The sequence below is a fragment of the Salmo salar genome, chromosome 17 (genome assembly GCF_965601325.2).
Source record: "Salmo salar chromosome 17, fSalSal1, whole genome shotgun sequence".
Classification (NCBI taxonomy): domain Eukaryota; kingdom Metazoa; phylum Chordata; class Actinopteri; order Salmoniformes; family Salmonidae; genus Salmo; species Salmo salar.
The window spans coordinates 58,512,514-58,532,445 of NC_138307.1; the positions used below are offsets into that span (position 1 = coordinate 58,512,514).

The 19,932-nt window shown below is 44.3% G+C and overlaps 1 protein-coding gene across 12 annotated transcripts in view; it reads left to right on the forward strand.

Annotated features, from left to right (window-relative positions):
- The window catches only part of LOC106576236 (myotubularin-related protein 5), a 73,664-nt gene that overhangs the window by 30,518 nt on the left and 23,214 nt on the right, over positions 1–19,932 (forward strand). For 5 of the 12 annotated variants that reach the window (XM_014153285.3, XM_014153291.3, XM_014153288.3 and 2 more), the window contains 20 exons: positions 647–676; positions 2,159–2,264; positions 6,472–6,604; positions 6,793–6,916; positions 7,946–8,059; positions 10,854–10,931; positions 11,186–11,299; positions 11,543–11,671; positions 11,774–11,872; positions 14,178–14,388; positions 14,658–14,770; positions 14,974–15,123; positions 15,404–15,472; positions 15,594–15,752; positions 15,934–16,226; positions 16,442–16,614; positions 16,889–16,962; positions 18,670–18,862; positions 18,972–19,099; positions 19,320–19,495. In XM_014153285.3, the coding sequence (XP_014008760.1) occupies positions 647–676; positions 2,159–2,264; positions 6,472–6,604; positions 6,793–6,916; positions 7,946–8,059; positions 10,854–10,931; positions 11,186–11,299; positions 11,543–11,671; positions 11,774–11,872; positions 14,178–14,388; positions 14,658–14,770; positions 14,974–15,123; positions 15,404–15,472; positions 15,594–15,752; positions 15,934–16,226; positions 16,442–16,614; positions 16,889–16,962; positions 18,670–18,862; positions 18,972–19,099; positions 19,320–19,495 (2,666 nt within the window). The remainder of the gene's footprint in view (positions 1–646; positions 677–2,158; positions 2,265–6,471; positions 6,605–6,792; positions 6,917–7,945; positions 8,060–10,853; positions 10,932–11,185; positions 11,300–11,542; positions 11,672–11,773; positions 11,873–14,177; positions 14,389–14,657; positions 14,771–14,973; positions 15,124–15,403; positions 15,473–15,593; positions 15,753–15,933; positions 16,227–16,441; positions 16,615–16,888; positions 16,963–18,669; positions 18,863–18,971; positions 19,100–19,319; positions 19,496–19,932) is intronic. The other 7 variants (XM_014153286.3, XM_014153290.3, XM_014153289.3 and 4 more) reach the window with 5 other exon arrangements.

Sequence of the window (19,932 nt, forward strand, 5' to 3'; positions counted from 1 at the left end):
TGAAACAGGTTAACCCTTTTAATCAATAATTTCTTCGTTGGAAGCTGCTCCTTCTCCATGGCTATCACTGCCACTGTTTTGGCCTACATCACACATTTTTTGTGGTTAATAGTGGCTTACTCCATCAGTCGAGGTGCTGAGTGGTTTTTAGTGGGCGTGTACCTCTCCACGTGCATATTGTCACCTCTCCGCATGTTCCTGTTTCGTCAGAGGTGAAATGGACTGCTCTACCTAATGATTCTATATCGACATCAACAAAATCAATCGAAACGTTTTTATATAGTTATTGAGGGAAGTAATTACCTCAATAATTATTGATTTATCGCCCAGCCCTAAGCTACAATGTCAGATATTAAATGTGGCTGAACTGAGCTGTGGATGCTTCCATTTTATTTGACAGCTGGTTTGAAAAAAGTTGACAGCTGGTTTGACTCTGTGCCTTATGTTAATGTTGCTGCACTCATGTCATAATGCCACGCTGTTACCGTCTGTGTATATTTGTTTTGTCATATTAATGTTTTGTCATGTTTTTATTTGGACCCTGTTGTATCTAATCCACGTGTTCTCCTATGGTGTATTTCTCTCTCTCGTGTGTGTGTGTGTGTGTGTGTGTGTGTGTGTGTGGGGGGGTGCTTGACTTGTGTAGCCATGCCAGGAGGAGAGAGAGGAGAGCTTGGTACGCTGCCTGACTACTTTATTCTCCTTTCAACCAATCAGGTCCTAGCTTTCTCTAATTCTGTCGGGATCCTCCTATGTCTATGTATCTCACCTACCTCTCTCTCAAGGGAAAACCAATCAAATCACTTTGATAAGGCCCAATCTGTTACCCAATGGCTGATTTTTTTATTTTTTTTTATAATCTGTTATTGGTAGCCTGGAAAAATGCAAGGATATCTAATTGGTTGTTGATCAGACGAGTGACGGTGAAATGGTGTTCAACAGTTGGATCACTGCTTTCCCATTGCTGCTGCTGTAGAGAGCATGAGCTAACGTCAACCTTTCCTTCCCAGCTATACACAGATATACCTGGGCCCTGTATTTTAAGTACTTTTAAATGAAGATTTGGCTACAGTAGATTCCTGCTTCTGGAGTTTATTTGAAAATGGCTGTTTTTAAATCCATTCCCTATTTTATAGTGAATATGTATTTTTGAAGAATTTCAGTACTTAAAATAATTTGCATTCCTACTTGTCAAATGTGGTATACAGCCTCTGTAGGTAGTTCCAGTTGTTTCTGTGTATTCTGTTGTATTACTATATGATGTCTGTCCTAGAGGCTGCTGTGGTTGTGTTTCTATGTGATGTATTGGATGCCTCCTTTGACCTTGTTCTACCTGTCCTGTATGCAACTCTTTGCAATCGGTCTTCATTTGCAGCCAAGACCCACTGTACTTACCATGCTGTGCAAATTGTGCCTTAACTCATGTCGGCTAACATGCTTTTTCAGTCTTGCAAATACTTAAAAATCCAAATTCATTGACATTGCATGCATCATAAAGATCACACTTACAAATGATGGCAACTTATGTCTTACAACAATTAGTACAACTCTCTTGTGCTATAAATGTAATGTATGTGCTACAATGTGAAGTTTACATGACAAAGATAAGATGTTTCATGAATGTTACAATCAACAACAAAACAATCTAAATCATTCTGTCACTTCCCTTCCCTCTGCGTCACATGGCCGTAAGAACTATCCAGTAACACTAAACCAATAAGACATTTCAAATGTTAAGACCCCCTGAAATCATTCAAACGTATGAACTCTGCCCTTTCCAAAAAGCAATGGAAATGTCCCTGTATAGACAATCTGGAATGTCATTGGTATGTGACTCCCATAAAGGCCCATTTAATATGGTGGGCTGATTTGAATCTGTGGTAAGGCCTGTTGCTATGGGTTTCTCAGTTCAGCATAGGTCAGTTCTCTCCTGTTCAACTCTGAATGGCCGTTTACTGTGGAGTTCTAATGTACCTGCTAAACCCCTGTGGTTCTTCTCATCTGTGATTTCTCCTCTCCTCAATACACTCCAACCCTCTGTGATTGTGCTGCAGTTGCTAATCCCCATATTTCCAAGAAAGAGCGTTCACACGATCTGTTCTCTTTTTCCATGCGTCCCTCTCTCTCTCTCTTTCTCTCTCTCGCTCTCTCTCTCTAGAGGACTATAACATTGGGTGCGGGCGATCGACAGGTCATCCAGACTCCCATCAACGACACCCTCCCTGTCAGCGGCAGCAGCGTAGCCCATCTCTTTAGACAGCTTGGTACGGCAAATCACAATGCAGTTTATTCAGCCCAGGACCGATGGGGCACCTTATGATCAGTGATGTCAGTGATATGGACCAATCAGAGTCTGATGTTCCCTCACCTAGAAATGTTCCTTTGAGAGAAGACCTTCACCAATTGTTGAATTGCTTAATGAACGCAAATCACAGGCCTATATTTGATATCAGTTGGGGGAAAAGGCAGAAATGTGTGTATGTGTATATAAACTCAGCAAAAAAAGAAATGTCCTCACTGTCAACTGTGTTTATTTTCAGCAAACTTAACATGTGTAAATATTTATATGAACATAACAAGATTCAACAACTGAGACATAAACTGAACAAGTTCCACAGACATGTGACTAACAGATGGAAAAATGTGTCCCTGAACAAAGGGGGGGTCAAAATCAAAAGTAACACTGCAGCTGGTGGCCACACCAGATACTGACTAAGTACTGCTGTGCATCTCATCCTCATGGACTGCACCAGATTTGCCCGTTCTTGCTGTAAGATGTTACCCCACTCTTCCACCAAGGCACCTGCAAGTTCCCGGACATTTCTGGGGGGAATGGCCCTAGCCCTCACCCTCCGATCCAACAGGTCCCAGACGTGCTCAATGGGATTGAGATCCAGGCTCTTCGCTGGCCATGGCAGAACACTGACATTCCTGTCTTGCAGGAAATCATGTACAGAACGAGCAGTATGGCTGGTGGCATTGTCATGCTGGAGGGTCATGTCAGGATGAATTTGCAGGAAGGGTACCACATGAGGTAGGAGGACGTCTTCCCTGTAACGCACAGCATTGAGATTGCCTGCAATGACAACAAGCTCAGTCCGATGATGCTGTGACACACAGCCCCAGACCATGACGGACCCTCCACCTCCAAATCGATCCCGCTCCAGAGTACAGGCCTCGGTGTAACGCTCATTCCTTCAACGATAAATGCGAATCAACCATCACCCCTGGTGAGACAAACTGTGACTCGTCAATGAAGAGCACTTTTTCCAGTCCTGTCTGGTCCAGCGACAGGGGGTTTGTGCCCGTAGGCGACGTTGTTGCCGGTGATGTCTGTGGACCTGCCTTACAATAGGCCTACAAGCCCTCAGTCTAGCCTCTCTCAGCCTATTGCAGACAGTCTGAGCACTGATGGAGGGATTGTGCGTTCCTGGTGTAACTCGGGCAGTTGTTGCAATCCTGTACCTGCCCTGGTGGGATGTTTGGATGTACCGATTCTGTGCAGGTCTTACACGTGGTCTGCCCCTGCGAGGACGATAAGCTGTCCGTCCTGTCTCCCAGTAACGCTGTCTTAGGTGTCTCACAGTATGGACGTGGCAATTTATTGCCCTGGCCACATCTGCAGTCCTCATGCCTCCTTGCAGCATGCCAAAGGCACGTTCATGCAGATGAACAGGGACCCTGGGCATCTATCTTTTGGTGTTTTTCAGAGTCAGTAGAAAGGCCTCTTTAGTGTCCGAAGTTTTCATAACTGACCTTAATTGCCTACCGTCTGTCTGTAAGCTGTTAATGTCTTAACGACCGTTCCACAGGTGCATGTTCATTAATTGTTTATGGTTCATTGAACAAGCATGGGAAACAGTGTGTTTTATCCCTTGAAGTTATTTGGATTTTGACGAATTTTACGAGTCCTGAAAAAGGGACGTTTCGTTTTTTACTGAGTTTACTCTACCGTTCAAAAGTTTGGGGTCACTTAGAAATATCCTTGTTTTTTAAAGAAAACATATTATATTGATCAGAAATACAGTGTACACATTGTTAATGTTGTAAATGATTCTTGTAGCTGGAAACGGCAGATGTTTTTTAAAGGCCCATTATCAGCAACCATCACTCCTGTGTTCCAGTTGCGTGTTGTTAGCTAATCCAAGTTTATCATATTAAAAGGCTAATTGATCATTAGAAAACCCTTTTGCAATTATGTTACCACAGCTGAATACTGCTGTGATGATTAAAGAAGCAATAAAACTGGCCTTCTTTAGACTAGTTGAATATCTGGAGCATCAGCATGTGTGCGTTCGATTACAGGCTCAAATAGCCAGAAACAAAGAACGTTTCTTCTGAAACTCGTCAGTCTGTTATTGTTCTGAGAAACAAAGGCTATTCCATGCGAGAAATTGCCAAGAAACTGAAGATCTCGTACTACTCCCTTCACAGAACAGCGCAAACAGGCTCTAACCAGAATAGAAAGATGAGTGGGAGGCCCCGGTGCACAACTGAGCAAGAGTACAAGTACATTAGTGTCTAGTTTGAGAAACTGACGCCTCACAAGTCCTTAACTGGCAGCTTCATTAAATAGTACCCGCAAATCACCATTCTCAACTTCAACAGTGAAGAGGCGACTCCGGGATGCTGGCCTTGTAGACAGAGTACCTCTGTCCAGTGTCTGTGTTCTTTTGCCCATCTTAGTCTTTTATTATTGGCCAGTCTGAGATATATTTTCTTTGCAACTCTGCCTAGAAGGCCAGCATCCCGGAGTCACTGCTTCACTTTTGACGTTGAGACTGGTGTTTTGCGGGTACTATTTAATGAAGCTGCCAGTTGAGGACTTGTGAGGCATCTTTTTCACAAATTAGACACTCTTAGAAATGTCCTTGTTTTAAAAAATAAAAATAAAAAATTAAGTTACCCCAAACTTTTGAACAGTAGTGTGTACACACTGCATTCGGATAGTATTCAGAACCCATGACTTTTTCCACATTTTTGTTACATTACAGCCTTATTAAAAAATGTATTAAATAGTCCCCCCCCCATCATTCTACACACAATACCCCATAATGACAAAGCAATAACAGGTTTTTAGAAATTTGGACCAAAAAAAGTATGAAATATTACATTTACGTAAGTATTCAGACCCATTACTCAGTACTTTCTTTTAAGCAACTTTGGCAGCGATTTCAGCCTCAAGTCTTCTTGGGTATGACACTACAAGCTTGGCACACGTGTATTTGGGGAGTTTCTCCCGTTCTTCTCAGCAGATCCTCTCAAGCTCTGTCAGGTTGGATGGGGAGCATTACTGCACATCTATTTTCAGGTCTCTCCTGAGATGTTCGTTCGGGTTCAAGTCCGGCTCTGGCTGGACCACTCCTGTGTTCTCTTGGCCGTGTGCTTAGGGTCATTGTCCTGTCTTCGCCCCCCCAGTCTGAGGTCCTGAGTGCTCTGAAACAGGTTTTTATCATGGATCTCCCTGTACTTTGCTCTGTTCATCTTTCCCTCAATCCTGACTAGTCTCTCACTCCCTGCCGCTGAAAAACATCCCCACAGCATGATGCTGCCACCACCATGCTTCACCGTAGGGATGGTGCCAGGCGTGACGCTTGGCATTCATTTCAAGGAGTCCAATCATGGTTTCATAAGATGAGAGAATCTTGTTTTTCATGGTCAGTCCTTTAGGTGCCTTTTGGTAAACTCCAAGTGGGCTGTCATGTGCCTTTTCCTGAGGAGTGGCTTCGGTCTGGCCACTCTATCATAAAGTCCTGATTGGTGGAGTGCTACAGAGATGGTTGTCCTTCTGGAAGATTCTCCCATCTCCACAGAAGAACTCTAGAGCTCGGTCAGTGACCAAGGCCCTTCTCCCCTGATTGCTCAGTTTGGCCAGGCTCTAGGAAGAGTCTGTGGTTCCAAACTTCTTCCATTTAAGAATGATGGAGGCCACTGTTTTTGGGGACCTTAAATGCTACAGACCTTTTTTCGTACCCTTCCCCAGATCTGTGCCTCGACACAATCCTGTCTTGGAGCTCTACGAACAATTCCTTCAACCTCATGCCTTGGTTTTTTGCTCTGACATGCACTGTCAACTGTGGAACCTTATATAGGCAGGTGTGTGCCTTTCCAAATCATGTCCAATCAATTGAATTTACCACAGGTGGACTCCAATTAAGTTGTTGAAACATCTCAAGGATGATCAATGGAAACAGTATGCACCTGAGCTCAATTTTCAGTCTCATAGCAAAGGGTCTGAATACTTATGTAAATAAGGTATTTCTGTTTTTTTTATTTGTTATAAATTGGCAAAGAATTCTAAGAACCTGTGTTTGCTTTGTTATTTTGGGGTATTGGTTGTAGGTATCTGTCTTAATGCCTGCATGTTTGATCATTTTGTTTGAAGATACATTTGATCTTTACAATCCACGCAGTCGGTCTTTCCCTGCAGGTAAAGTGAATACTGTACCTCTGTTATATTGTTGCTCTCAGGTATAGTGAACGTCCTGTATCTGTTCTGTGCTGCTCTGACGGAACACAAAATCCTGTTCCTGTCCAGCAGCTACCAGAGACTCACAGACGCCTGCAGAGCACTACTGGCCATCATGTTCCCCCTCAAATACAGGTGTGTGTGTGTGTTTTTCATTGTAAAATAGGTTCATAGATGTCTTTTTTTAATATAGTGAATTTACAGGGATTTGATTAACAAGATATTGGTCTGTTAGTTGAAGTAATTTTGTGATTTCCTCATCATGTCATCTCCTAATCTGATTCCTGATAAATCTGATTTCCTCTTGTTTTCCCTCCCGTCAGTTTTACGTACGTCCCCATCCTGCCGGGGAAACTCCTGGAGGTGCTCAGCACGCCCACGCCTTTCATCATTGGGGTCAATTCTTTCTTCCGTTCCGAGACCCAGGAACTGGTGGGTAGCATGACCGTATGTTCCAATCTACAATACTTATTTTTGATTTATTTTCTATATCATGTTTATATATTCCGTCAGTGTATGCATTTGTAAAGCCTATTTGATGCACGTAAAGACCGTCTTCATTCTGTGTTGCCCCCCCCATACTTTGACAGCCTGCGGTACGATCTTGATTATTGGATATGATTGTCAGTTCTCTGGCCCTCTTTCCTTATCTATAATTCATCTCACTCAACAACCCAGACCTGCTGTGTTTTAGCCATCTGAAACCTCTTTTAGATGAAATGCCTCTCAGTACTAACACAACGGTCTTTGTAAACCATGCCAAGGTACATTAGCAATATACCTGACATGTAACTTAAATATCTTCATTCTATATCCAGTGGATTGTTGGATGACTTTGAAAGTTTCCTTTTGTTATTAAGGACAAACTAATGATTAAGATGAATAATACTAATATATTTATTTTGTATATCGCTTTTCATTAGTTATCTCAAAGCTCTGAGGAAAAAAGAATGCAAAAGGATATTCAATAAAAACAAGGTACATTTAGAATGAAGGCAGGTAAAATAGCAGTAGTGGGCTAGGCACTAAATACATTTCAGATTGGGACTAGGACTATGAAAAGACAGTCATTATAGTGTCATGTTTCTGAGGTCTAGGTTAGTGTGCGTTAAACTACATGTGGTCCCTCACCATGCTTTGTTATGTAATGACTTTTAACAACGTACTGCCTGTCTGTATAATATAGTATACTATACAGCCACATGGCTCTGATAGATCGATTTGATGATGGAGTGTAAGGGGTGAGAGGTTATCGCCTTGGCAACCCAACTGCCTGTTAAAAGGTAAATTTCAGTGCTGCAGTAGGTAAAGTTCTGTAATGAACAGCTGTTGACCGACGTGTCTGTGGCTCTGTCAGTCACTACTGTTATCACTCAGCACACTTAGCCTCATGTACAGTATGCAGAACAGTGATCTATTGCAAGAGTAATCAAAGATATCGCACTGACTGAGCCGTCCGTGTGTGTTGTTCTACAGTTGGACGTGATCATCGCTGACCTGGACGGAGGCACGGTGACCATCCCGGAGTGTGTCCACATCTCCCTGCTCCCCGACCCCCTCCTGCAGCAGACCCAGACCGCCCTCTCCATGGTAACCACCGTGACGACAACACTCACACCTCACCGCAACACCCTCCAGACTTCTACACCTTCACTTCATACAGCTAAATCAGTCACCAATACCAGTACAGCACGTTAACCAAACACAGGGACTCCCACTATGCATTACCCTGAACCATGTACAGCTATAGTGGTTTAAGCACAGCATCACATTAAGATGTTGATTTACTACTTCTGAACCAACTCCTTTTCTAAATAAGATCAAGTTCCTTACTGTAATCGAGCTTCTCACTGCCAGCACAATCTGGAAATTCCTCTTGTTCAGATAAGATCCATGTTATGTAAAACTAATCTGATTTCCTGATTGGGCCTGCCTATCATTGGTGTCTGCGGCCGGTTTATGCTTTTGTTCCTATGTGGAGGAGAGCCATGCCATTGCTTTCCCATCATTAGCTATAACAAACAAATGGTGGCAGATCTTATTCAGATTTTATTTATTGAATGATTCTGGTTGATATTGTAAGCAATCATGTGTTTGTGATCAAAGTAATTTCCCACAATCTTAAATTCGAATTGTAAGGTATCGGAACTACCATTACACACCCCTATAAAACAATATCATATTTTACAATATTGAAATTACCCATGAGACACAACTATAAAAACAAAGTTATGAACAGTTCATGAGGATATGTCTTTTTTTTTTGTTTCACTATTGGTGTGAGTTGGCACGTGCAGAGCTTACTGTAATACACAGTAGTCCAATAAAGAATTATGAAAGAATGGATATTCCCATCTTCAATGAATGAAATGATACTACAATCTGGAGCCAAAAGAGGAGTTATTTGTTTGCCTGTATGACATTGGCATTGATTCCCACAGTCCAAACTGTGTGTGTTTGTGTTATCGGAGTTGGACCAGAGGGAGAAGATGAATTATAGAATCTGACATGCTGTCCCACATGAGAAATATTTGGGAACATATTATTCCCTAGATAAAAATGTCTTCCTCCCCTCATTTCTTTATCAGGATAAGAGTCAAGTTGTATGTTTTAATATGAAGGAACATTTGATATGGCCTGCTCAGAATATTGCCAGACAGACATTGCTCGGAACTGCATACTTCATTAGCTTTTTGGCACTTTTCTTAACTGTTATAGAAGAAAAACCATTTTGGGTTGTTTTTTGACACAAGTCCGTGGTAAATCTATATTTTAGTACATGTGACAGTATACAGTGTTTATGCTTTTGTAACTCTCCAAGGCTGTCTGTCTGATGCCAATGGGCTTTATCTCAGGCTGGTCTCTATGATCTCAATTGGCTGGAGGGCATGAAACATGAGCCATACTCAACCTGCACGGTTACTAGCCAATCTGTTACGGCTAGACTGAACAGGAGAGGAGGAGGGAGGGACAAATGAGGAGGGAAAGGGGGGAGAGAGGGAAAGCAAGAAAAGACAAAAGAGGAGCGAATGAGACGGGGTTAGGCTGTTATTGTGTCCTCTCGGTCAGAGGGATATTGAAAAGGAGCTGCTCCTCAACCAGTATACTTCCCCCTTCTCCTTCATTACCATGTTTAAACATTCCTTGGTGTTTGATGAACAACACAGTGGAAAGAGCTAGGTACCAGCCAATAAATGCTCGTAAGTAATGGGGATTGTAAAATTGTTCCATCTCAGAACAACCAGTCCTGTGATGGGACCTGACCATTCTACAATACATTATACAGGCCTCTCCCACTTCCCTCTGTTCTGTCCTCCTTTCTTTTCTTCCCCCTGTCTCCCTCTGTCCTAACTTGTGTGGGCCATAGACTTGTAGTGCTGGCCCGGTGACCCTGCATGGCTGGAATGAGACCAGAGCCCTGTAATGCAGGGAGAATTTCACTGGAAGTGCTAGTCCTTTGTTGTGTCCTGAGTCAATAAAACACGTTATGTGCATGTGACGTGTATGCACACATGCTTCCTTCCATAACCAGTGAAGCACAGTGTGTGTGCTCGTGGGGTCCATTCTGTCCTGCATTTGTCTGTCTTCACTGTCTGTCTGCACGCACTGTCTGTCTGCACGCACTGTCTGTCTGCACGCACTGTCTGTCTGCACGCACTGTCTGTCTGCACGCACTGTCTGTCTGCACGCACTGTCTGCACGCACTGTCTGTCTGCACGCACTGTCTCTGTGCAGCGCTGTCCAGCCTCAGCCCCCCCCCCCCCCCCCCCAGCCGGCTCACATAACAGGCCTGAGTCTAAGTAACCTTCACCCAGACCAGCACAGAGAATAATTGCACTGCGTGAAAAGCGATAGCTTTTGCAACTGGAGGGATAGGTAACTTTTCCAGATGATTAAACAAATGATGTGGTTGGTGGAGTGCAGTTTGTGTGGAGGGGGGTGGTGGGTGACGGTTGTTGCAGCGATGCTTCTAGAGATAGTTGGGCAGCAACCGTTGGGTGTGGTCTTATCTGGGTACTCTGCTGCTCTCTTCATGATTAGCTGAATTAATTCACCTCACCATCCCCAAACATAAATAGGACTGTGAATAGGAGATTCTGCAGCTAATTTAGTTAATGGGTGTTTGCTGCTTAGTCTGAAGCCTCATCGGTCTCATTTATGAGAGGGGCTTCCAAGAATTCTCATCTTCTTAAAAGCTTCTGACAGCGTATTGTAATTTAAGATTCCTGATGAAGCGGTGTCTGAAAGCCAGAATGTAGCAGCAGCTGCTGTAGGATTTATGTACTGAATAATATTGATGAACTGAACGGATGTAATGAGAAGACTGTTAAATGATATTTCTGTCCGTGTTGCTGTAATGTGACTCCTGCCATCTTGTTTGTAGGTGTTGGACCCAGAGCTGGAGATAGCTGATCATGCCTTCCCCCCTTCCTCCACACAACCCTCCACACTCAAGATCCAGGTAATGTAGAGCCCTTCTATCCTCGGTGGAATGTGTGTGTGTGTGGAAAAAGAATGAATAAAATTGCACTCACTACTGTAAGTCGCTCTGGGTAAGAGCGTCTGCTAAATGACTCAATTGTAAATGTGAGAAAGTCCCTGTCCCTTTGTTTGGGGCAATGTTGCAGCAAGGTCTCTGGATTCCTGAGCTTTCCCAGGCTTGCTGTCCCATACTTACCCCTCAGTATGTTATAATTCCCTGTCTGTGTGTTGCAGGATAAGGAGATCCGGGCAGTGTTTCTGTGGCTGTTCGGCCAGCTGTTCCATGGCTATCGCTGGTGTTTGCACATCATCCGGATCCACCCTGAACCAGTCATCCGCTTCCATAAGGTACGCATCACCTTCTATCTCTCTGAACTTAATTCCTAAGGTGATATATTACGTTGTGTTCATACAAGCCTACAACTAACTACGGTCTATATGAAAACAATGGAATATATCACTTGAATGTCTGCCTGGAGGAGAAAAACATTTTGCTCTAAACAGACCTGCAAACTGTTTTGAGTCTAACACTCAGAAAGGAAGAGTGGATCCCAAGAATCTCCAGCCAGACGTGTGTGTGTGTTCCTCCAGGCTGCGTTCCTGGGCCAGAGGGCTCTGACTGAGGATGACTTCCTGATGAAGGTTCTGGACGGTATGGCATTCGCTGGGTTCATATCGGAGAGAGGGCCGCCTTACAGACTCACAGACCTGTTCGATGACGTGAGTACCCCCCCCCCCCACACACACACCTCCCCAATCAGTGGTAAAGATGTGAAGGAAAAAGCATTCTAACTTCCTATTTTTCTTTTCCTGTGTCTACAGCTGATAGCCAATCAGGTGGAGCGTATTCGCCAGGAGGAGTGCAGCCCGCACAAAGTCATGAACCATATCAAGGAGCTGGCCGAGCAGCTCTTCAAAAACGTATGTTGTGCATAAATGTTTATTGGTTTTATTTATAGATGTAGGATCATAATTGATCACCCTTTTGTTGCTTAGAATTTATGCAGATTAGCTTTGTGATTTGCGTAAAATTCCCTGAAAACCCACACTAATGTGGTTATTTTAACGGTATTGGCCGATTTCACGCCAGCATGGCCCGAGAATATTTTTGGTATCACAGTTTTTTGGGGGAAAATCATGATGAAAGTAGCCATTTTAGGCCCTTTTTAGACCTATACTGTACATGCCTCCTATAAGACCTTATGATCCGTGAACTGTACGTGATACAGACAACATCTTGGTGTCATTATACTCTTATAGTGTGTTTTAAAATATGGGGTATGTCTTGATTCTAAAATATATATATTTTTTTTTACATTTATTCAACATTAAAACTACTATTCATATCTCAAAAGTACCCTTTTTGATTTTGTTAATTTTAATACATTGTTTGGAACTATACTCTTAAAACACAAAGTTTCCAGTGTGCTACTTTTGAAGAAATTATCCATTTTATACATAGCAATTGACATAATAGATAATTAATCAATCACAGCCTCATGTCGGATTGCACATTCAGCAAATCACCAGCAGAGGGAATTCCCTTTGAATTCATTTTCCCATTCATTGTGTTGGTGGTGCTCATAAAATGTATCATAACTTTAAAAGTAGCAGAGAGCCCACACTGGAAATTTGATGTACTTGTAGGCAATGTTCCCTCTATGCTCTGCGCGTGCGCAGCTCCCCCGGGACTGCCGCGCAGAAGAAATATCAGCTCGCACAGAGAAGCACGAGATTGAACTTCACTCAACTTTCTAGTTTCCCCATTTAGTTAACACTATCAACAAGTCAGTCCCATACTCAACACAGACTGGTGCGCCATAACCAATCAGCTGCAGTATCCCTATATGCAAATAGATCATTGCCATATATGGATCTGTGCCATTCCCTTTTAACTGGACTGTGTTTACAGCATGAGTGGTAGTGCTAGAGTAGATGCGCTTGTTTTGCATGTGTCCAGGTGTGTACATTTGTTTGCATTCTTGGCTATTAAGTGAGTTATTAGCCCAGTTATATCACATTTCTAGTCAGCAATGGTGGAGTGGTTGCTTCCTGCAAGAGCACAAAATGTTTGCAGTTCTAGACCTCTTTGAAAAGCTAGTCAGATAAAGAGTTTTTTTTTTTTCTGTCTTAAAGGGGCAGTGTTGTATTTTGAGAGAGGCTTGAATAAGCTAAGTAGCCAATAGGCAGAGGGTAGCATAATTTGTCTTATTCTGTGTTATAATGGTATGGGAATAATAATATATTTTATATCAAACACAACATTTTCAGTCACCTTGTCTGAAGGACAAGTGCATACAGGTTAATGGCAATCCCTACATGTTTTTTTCAGTCTCATGGAATGTTGGCCTACGTTGAACATCACACATTAGCTGCTATTGTAGGCTGAATGATAGAACAGCTATTTCCATGTTAAAATGTTATGGGATGCATTTTCTCCATTGTTTTTGATGGTAGGCCACTCTGGTACGCCTATATTATGATCAAATAGCCACAGTAACCTACATGGCCACTGTTAACTGTATTTTAAAGCAAGTCCAGCAGCCTCAGTGTTTACAGTAAACGTGCACTAGAAGTTGCACAGAATTTTCACAACGTTCAGGTTTGCGCTCAGCAGACCTGAAATGTGTTAAGTGCCTACATTTTTGGGAGGTAACATTGCTTGTAGAGTATATTGTTTAAAATTATGTCTAAAAATGTTGAATAAATTAATGTGTAAAATTATATTTCAGAATGTATCATTACTCCATATTTTTGAGGACACTATAAGGAGTATAATGACACAGGTATGTCTGTATCGTGTACGGTTCACAGATCATTGGGTCTTACAGGGGAGGCATGTACAGGTCTAAAAAGGGCCTGACATTTTCACTTTCAGGATTTTATAAAATGGTTTGTGTTACAATGTACGAAGAGTATCAAGCATCCTTCCTCCCAATAAAGTTTCTATGAACAATCTGAGATACCCAAAATATTTTCAGGCCATGCTGACATGGAATCGTCCTATTACACTTTTCATGTAGCCCACTTTTGGCCAGCTAATAGCCTAACCACTGATCAAGTAACATTATGGACTAAGCGTTCAAATCCTGTTGCTGTGACAATATAGGTCAAATTAAGATCCTCCATCTATCTAATGTAGTAACTACAATAACAGGAGACCACTTACCTCTTTTCCTTCTCCCCCTACACCTTTATGGTCTCCCCTTTTATTCTCCCCTATCAGGAGAACCCGTACCCTGCCGTGGCCATGCATAAGGTGCAGCGGCCAGCTGAGAGCCCTGGTCACAATGACCCCAAGAACTTGGCTATCTTCCCTCTGCTGGACGACGTTACGGTCCAGCTCTTCATCGACCATGCCGCCGCCAAGCTCCAGACCGCCCCGCCCGTGGTCAAGGCTGAGCTCAAAGGCATGGTCCCCTCCGGACCCCCACTGGGTAAGTGTGCCAAGCTGGTGGGAAAGACTGAGTGGAGGGGGTTGATGGGGATAGTGAGGGCTGGGGGGGTGGAGCAGCATAGGCATGAGATGGTGGGATTAAGTAGTGCAGTCCTCCAGTCGGGGCCACCCGACAGTCCACTGTGTTCGGACAACCTCTGTGTGACCATCTATCTCTCAGCATTGGTTTAACTGAGCTGGATTCAGTGTAGCTTCAGTGTAGACTGATGAGTGTGATGTAATAACCGCTGAGTCGTGGTGTTCCTCCAGGAGACATTGTGGACAGGCATGGTCATGTCCTGGCTAACAGCGCTCGCAGGCTGGAGGTGGTCAGGAACTGCATTACCTACATATTTGACAACAAGATGCTGGAGGCCAAGAAGGTGAGAGACAAGGCCACAACAGCATCTCAGTGCTCGGCCATTTTGGAATGATGGTGTTAACAATTTATAGCTAGTTTAGAGGTTTGACCTATATGATAGTCTAGTGATTTAAAAATATATATATTTAAATTATTTAAAAAAAATTCCATCTCCTAATGTTGTCCTGTGTCTGCTGCCCCCCCCCCCCCCCCAACCTCACCCAGCTGATGCCAGCGGTACTGCGGGCGCTGAAGGGCCGGGCGGCCAGGGTGTGTCTGACCCAGGAGCTCAACCAGCACGTCCTGCAGAACCGAGCTGTGCTGGACGACCAGCAGTTTGACTACATCGTCCGCATGATGAACTGCACCTTACAGGTACATGCCGACGCCACAAAAACATCTCTCTTCGACACAGTTCTATTGTAGACCGCAGCACCAGTCGGGTTCAGTACATAGAACGGCTGTATTGAAGGATTTCTGAAAGCAATAACTTTAACTCCTTGGGACTTTTTCAAAACAGTACAATGCTACCTATTTTTACACTGCAATGGAGGCCATAAAATCACACACTGAATAATGGAGCCTAATTGGTGGCGTTTGCATGACTGACATTGCGTGAGAGTGTGGCGATGTTGACCTCGATTCTCCTACTCAGGACTGCTCCCACATGGATGAACACGGTATTGCAGCCATCCTCCTTCCCCTGGTCACGGCCTTCTGCAGGGTAAGTCCCAAAAAACAATCCCTATTCAACACAAAATAAACTAATCATTGTCCTTTATCATAGCTTTAAAGTGGTCTGTTTCTAAAGCTTCTGTGTGGCCTTGTGTGTTTGTGTCTGGCAGAAACTAGGCGCGGGCATCACCCAGTTTGCCTACAGCTGTGTGCAGGAGCACATGGTGTGGACTAACATGCAGTTCTGGGAGGCCATGTTCTACAGTGATGTCCAGAACCACATCAGAGCCCTGTATCTGGAGGCAGACGGGGGGGAGCAGTCCACCGCTGTAAGAATGGACCCTGCAATTACACAACAAGCAGAACCTTTTTAAGCTAACGCTCCTGTATATTAGTATCAAACACAGCAATAAAAACACAACCGAGGCCTTTTCCTTGATAATGGTACTTAGTCCTTGGAGTACATCCATACATTGACCCCATCTGACCTTTCCCCTTCAACCCCCCCAGTCTCGCGGTCAGCAGGAGTCTGGTCCAGCAGCAGGAGGTCAGGAGCTGCTGGGTGCTCTGGAGCTGGCGTCAGAGCAGAGCAGGCTGTGGCCCACGCTCAGCAAGGAGCAGCAGAGTGAGCGCGTGCAGAAGGAGGAGAGCACAGTGTTCAGCCAGGCCATCCACTACGCCAACCGCATGTCCTACCTGCTGCTGCCCCTGGACACCAGCAAGAACCGCCTGCTCAACAGGTCCGGGATAGGGGACGTGGAGAGTGTTAGCAACAGCTACGTCACCAACAGGTACACCAACAGGTGGGGGACGCACGCGCGTACACACACAACAACGAGGTACACACAGACAGGAAAACATACCCAACAGCTTTCTCACTAACAGACATGTTAAAAACAGCTTATCAAACGGTGGGCAGCTTTGTAACATCTTACAGTGGAACCAGCAACAAGACTTTATCTTTGAAGTTCAAGCTCATATTGGTCGTTCCTAAGATGCCTTTGTTGTTTTTGTTTAGCATTGCTGGCAGCATGGCAGAGAGCTACGACACAGAGAGCGGCTTTGAGGACGCTGAGAGCTCTGATGTGGCCAACTCTGTGGTGCGATTTATCAACCGCTTCGTAGACAAAGTGTGTAACGAGAGTGGGGTGACCAACGAGCACCTCAAGGCACTACACACCATGATACCAGGTAGGAATTTCCATTTTGTGTTTTTGGTGCTCATGTTGTGAACTTTCCTTGACAGATCAGGGTTGTATTCATTAGGCACTAAATGGAAGAAAAAGCACTGACGGGGAGGGATTCCCTGAAATTGTCCAATAAGAAACACTTGTTTTAGTTTTCCATTTCAAAGCGTTTTGCTACTGTGTTCTCTAATGAGTATGACCCAGGTTTTCTCAAGAGTTCAAATTGTGTATTAGGAGAGAGTTTTAATCAGTTTCTCTCTCCCCCTCCTGTTCCACAGACATCGTTCAGATGCACATCGAGACGCTGGATGCAGTCCACAGGGAGAGTAAGCGACTGCCACCGATCCAAAAGGTAACCAATTCCTTATTTTACATTACGCTGGACAAAAGCCACGCAGAGCCCAGGCCAGCCCCGCCCAACCCCCTCTCCACCAATCACTGCAGTTCAGTGTCACAGTGCCACGCCCACGGCAGGTACGTCTGTCCCAGCGACAGCACCATGTGTAACTCACACTAATACGTCTGAGCAGTGCATGCTGGGTTGATGTAGTTCCCCTCCTCTCAGAAGCCGGGGTCTCGTTCAGTTGGAACTAAATGGGAGAAAATGTTTTGAAAAGGAGGGGGTACTATCTGACTTTGTCCAATACGAACAAGAATGTGGATTTTCTGTTTCATTACATTTTCTCCAGTTGGTGCCTATTGAACATGAACCTGGTAGATGACAACAGCCTGAGCAGTGCATGCTGGAGGTTGTAGTTCTCAGTGACCTGGTTGACTACAGCCTGTGTCACTGACTTGTGCCTTCAGACAGAAGGGTGCAGTTTGCTCTGGTTGTTCTGTGTTGTTTTCTGCCAGCAGTTGGAGAGGGATGGTAGCTTAGCACGGCATCATTGGCATGTCTATTTTGTGTTAATGGCAACTAAGCAGTGTCCTAGCATATTCATCAACCAAGAGCTCAGGGATGCCCTGTATCAGATATCAGTCCAATTGGATCTCACCTTTTGTGAGTTTTCTGTGTTTATCCCATCTTATAATACCTCAGAGAACGCCCCACCTCCCAGAATGCTCTAGATTTTTTTTTCTGCGTGAGCGTTCATATCATATGAATTCCAGTTAAATCCTCTCCCAATGAGCTGGACCCAGGGTATTAGCTGTTGCACAACAGATTATGAAATGGGTTACGAAACGAGTGCCTTAATAAATGTTATATTATGAGTTGAGCTGCTCTGTTTGGTGTAGTTGCCCCAGCATAGGCCTCTCCAGGGTCGCTGGGGACAGGAAATGATGTCAATGCCCTCAGCCAAATGGTCTATAGGTCTTTAACAGAAACTAGACCTGCCACTCTTCATACTTTGAATACCTCTCTATACATCCAAGAATGCTGTTAGATGATTTTGTGAGAACAATTTGAGAAAATACAGAAAAGGTTGTAAACATGTTACCTCTTTCTAAGGGGAAAACCACTCAAAATTGCCATTATATGATACCAGTCTTAAGATATTTGAATGGTTTCATATCCAACTTTATAAAAATAACCACATAAACGTGGCTGTATTTTCCCTTCTGCTTGTTTTACTTGTTGAGCATCAGGGTTGTCTTTGCCAAGATCCCAGCAGCCAGTTGAGATTTAGGCAAACCGTTTGTTATGTAACATTAACAAAAATAACAAATTGCAATCAAATGTCTCCATTTTGATATCTCTGTTTTCAACTGTCTGTCGGGTGATACATTTGTGCTTCAACATGCATCTGGATTGGCGTGTGCCATTTGTTGTGGTGAATTTGCTCTAATTTGGTTTGAAATATAGAACCACCAATGTAAGGATGGCTTATACATTTGAGTTATGTTGGACATAAGGCACTAACAGCTCTTCTACTGTCTCTCTCTTTCCCCCTCATCCTTACCTACCATGTCCCTCTTTTCAATCTTCTTACTTTTCTCCTTCCATAAATTATCAACTCTTCTCGTTTCTTTACCCCACATCTACCTCTCTCTTCTTGTCCCCAATCTCCTCCCCCTTTCCTCTTCTCTCCTTCACTCCTCTCTCTCCGTGCTGCAGCCTAAGCTTCTGAGGCCCATTCTTCTGGCGGGGGAGGAGCTGGTGATGGACGGCATGCGGGTGCACCTGATCTCAGACGGCCGGGAGGAGGCCACGGGGGCCTTGGGGGGTCCACCCCTCCTCCCTGCCGAGGGGGCCATCTTCCTCACCACCTACCGCCTCATCTTCAAGGGCACGCCCAACGACCCGCTGGGTAAGAGGGTGTTGAAAACACAAACATGCACACACGTTAGCAGTAATACACACGCACACGCACACACACACACACTTTCTCTCTAACCCTGAGTGTTGTTGCTGTGCAGTGGGTGAGCAGGTGGTGACGCGGTCGTTCCCCATCGCCTCCCTGACAAAGGAGAAGAGGATCTCTGTCAGTCTGTCCATGGACCAGTTCATACAGGAGGGTCTGCAGCTACGCTCCTGCACTTTCCAGGTACACCTCTACCCTCCATCCTGCCATCCTCATATCCATCACCCTACTGCCTAAACACCAGGCCCCTCGGCCTTCATACCTTCTCCTCCCTCAACCCTGCTACCCCCCCCTTCCACACACTCTCATTCTGCATCGTAACGCTCTCCATTTAAAGTTTGACAGAACACTCATTCATTTGTGTTTTTCTGACACTCCTAATATCGCCCTCCTCCTCCTGTAGCTGCTGAAGATAGCGTTTGATGAGGAGGTGGCGTCGGACCTGGCCGAGGTGTTCCGGAAGCACATGCACAAGCTCCGCTACCCACAGCACGTCCAGGGAACCTTCGCCTTCACCGTGGGCCAGAGTGGCAAGACGTTGGTCGAACACAAGACCAAGGACAAGAACCAGTCAATAAAGTAAGACAAGACCGATATAACACACACTCACGTCAACCACAAGAACCCAAAACGACTCTAAAAGGAAACGGGAAGAGCATACACACGCCAAACACATTTCAACACATTTCAACACACATCAACATTGTATAAAACGTCAGTACCGTTCCAGTTTTATCGTCAGTCAGCAGATTATTAGTAATGAGAGAGTGTAAATCTGTAAGACGTTTCACTCCGCTCACATCCTCCAGGTCAAGTACAGAACATCCCATTTTAAAAAGTGCTAACTCACTAAAGGATGTGGGTCACAGATGACACCCCAGCACTGTAATGTGAGCTGAATATCAGGCCTGCCCGAAGCAGCAGCCTCTGGAGATATAGTAGTCCACATTATTGCCCTATATTTCATAGCCGTCCTGACAGTAGAGAATATATCCAAACCTTGGGTGTTTTTATCT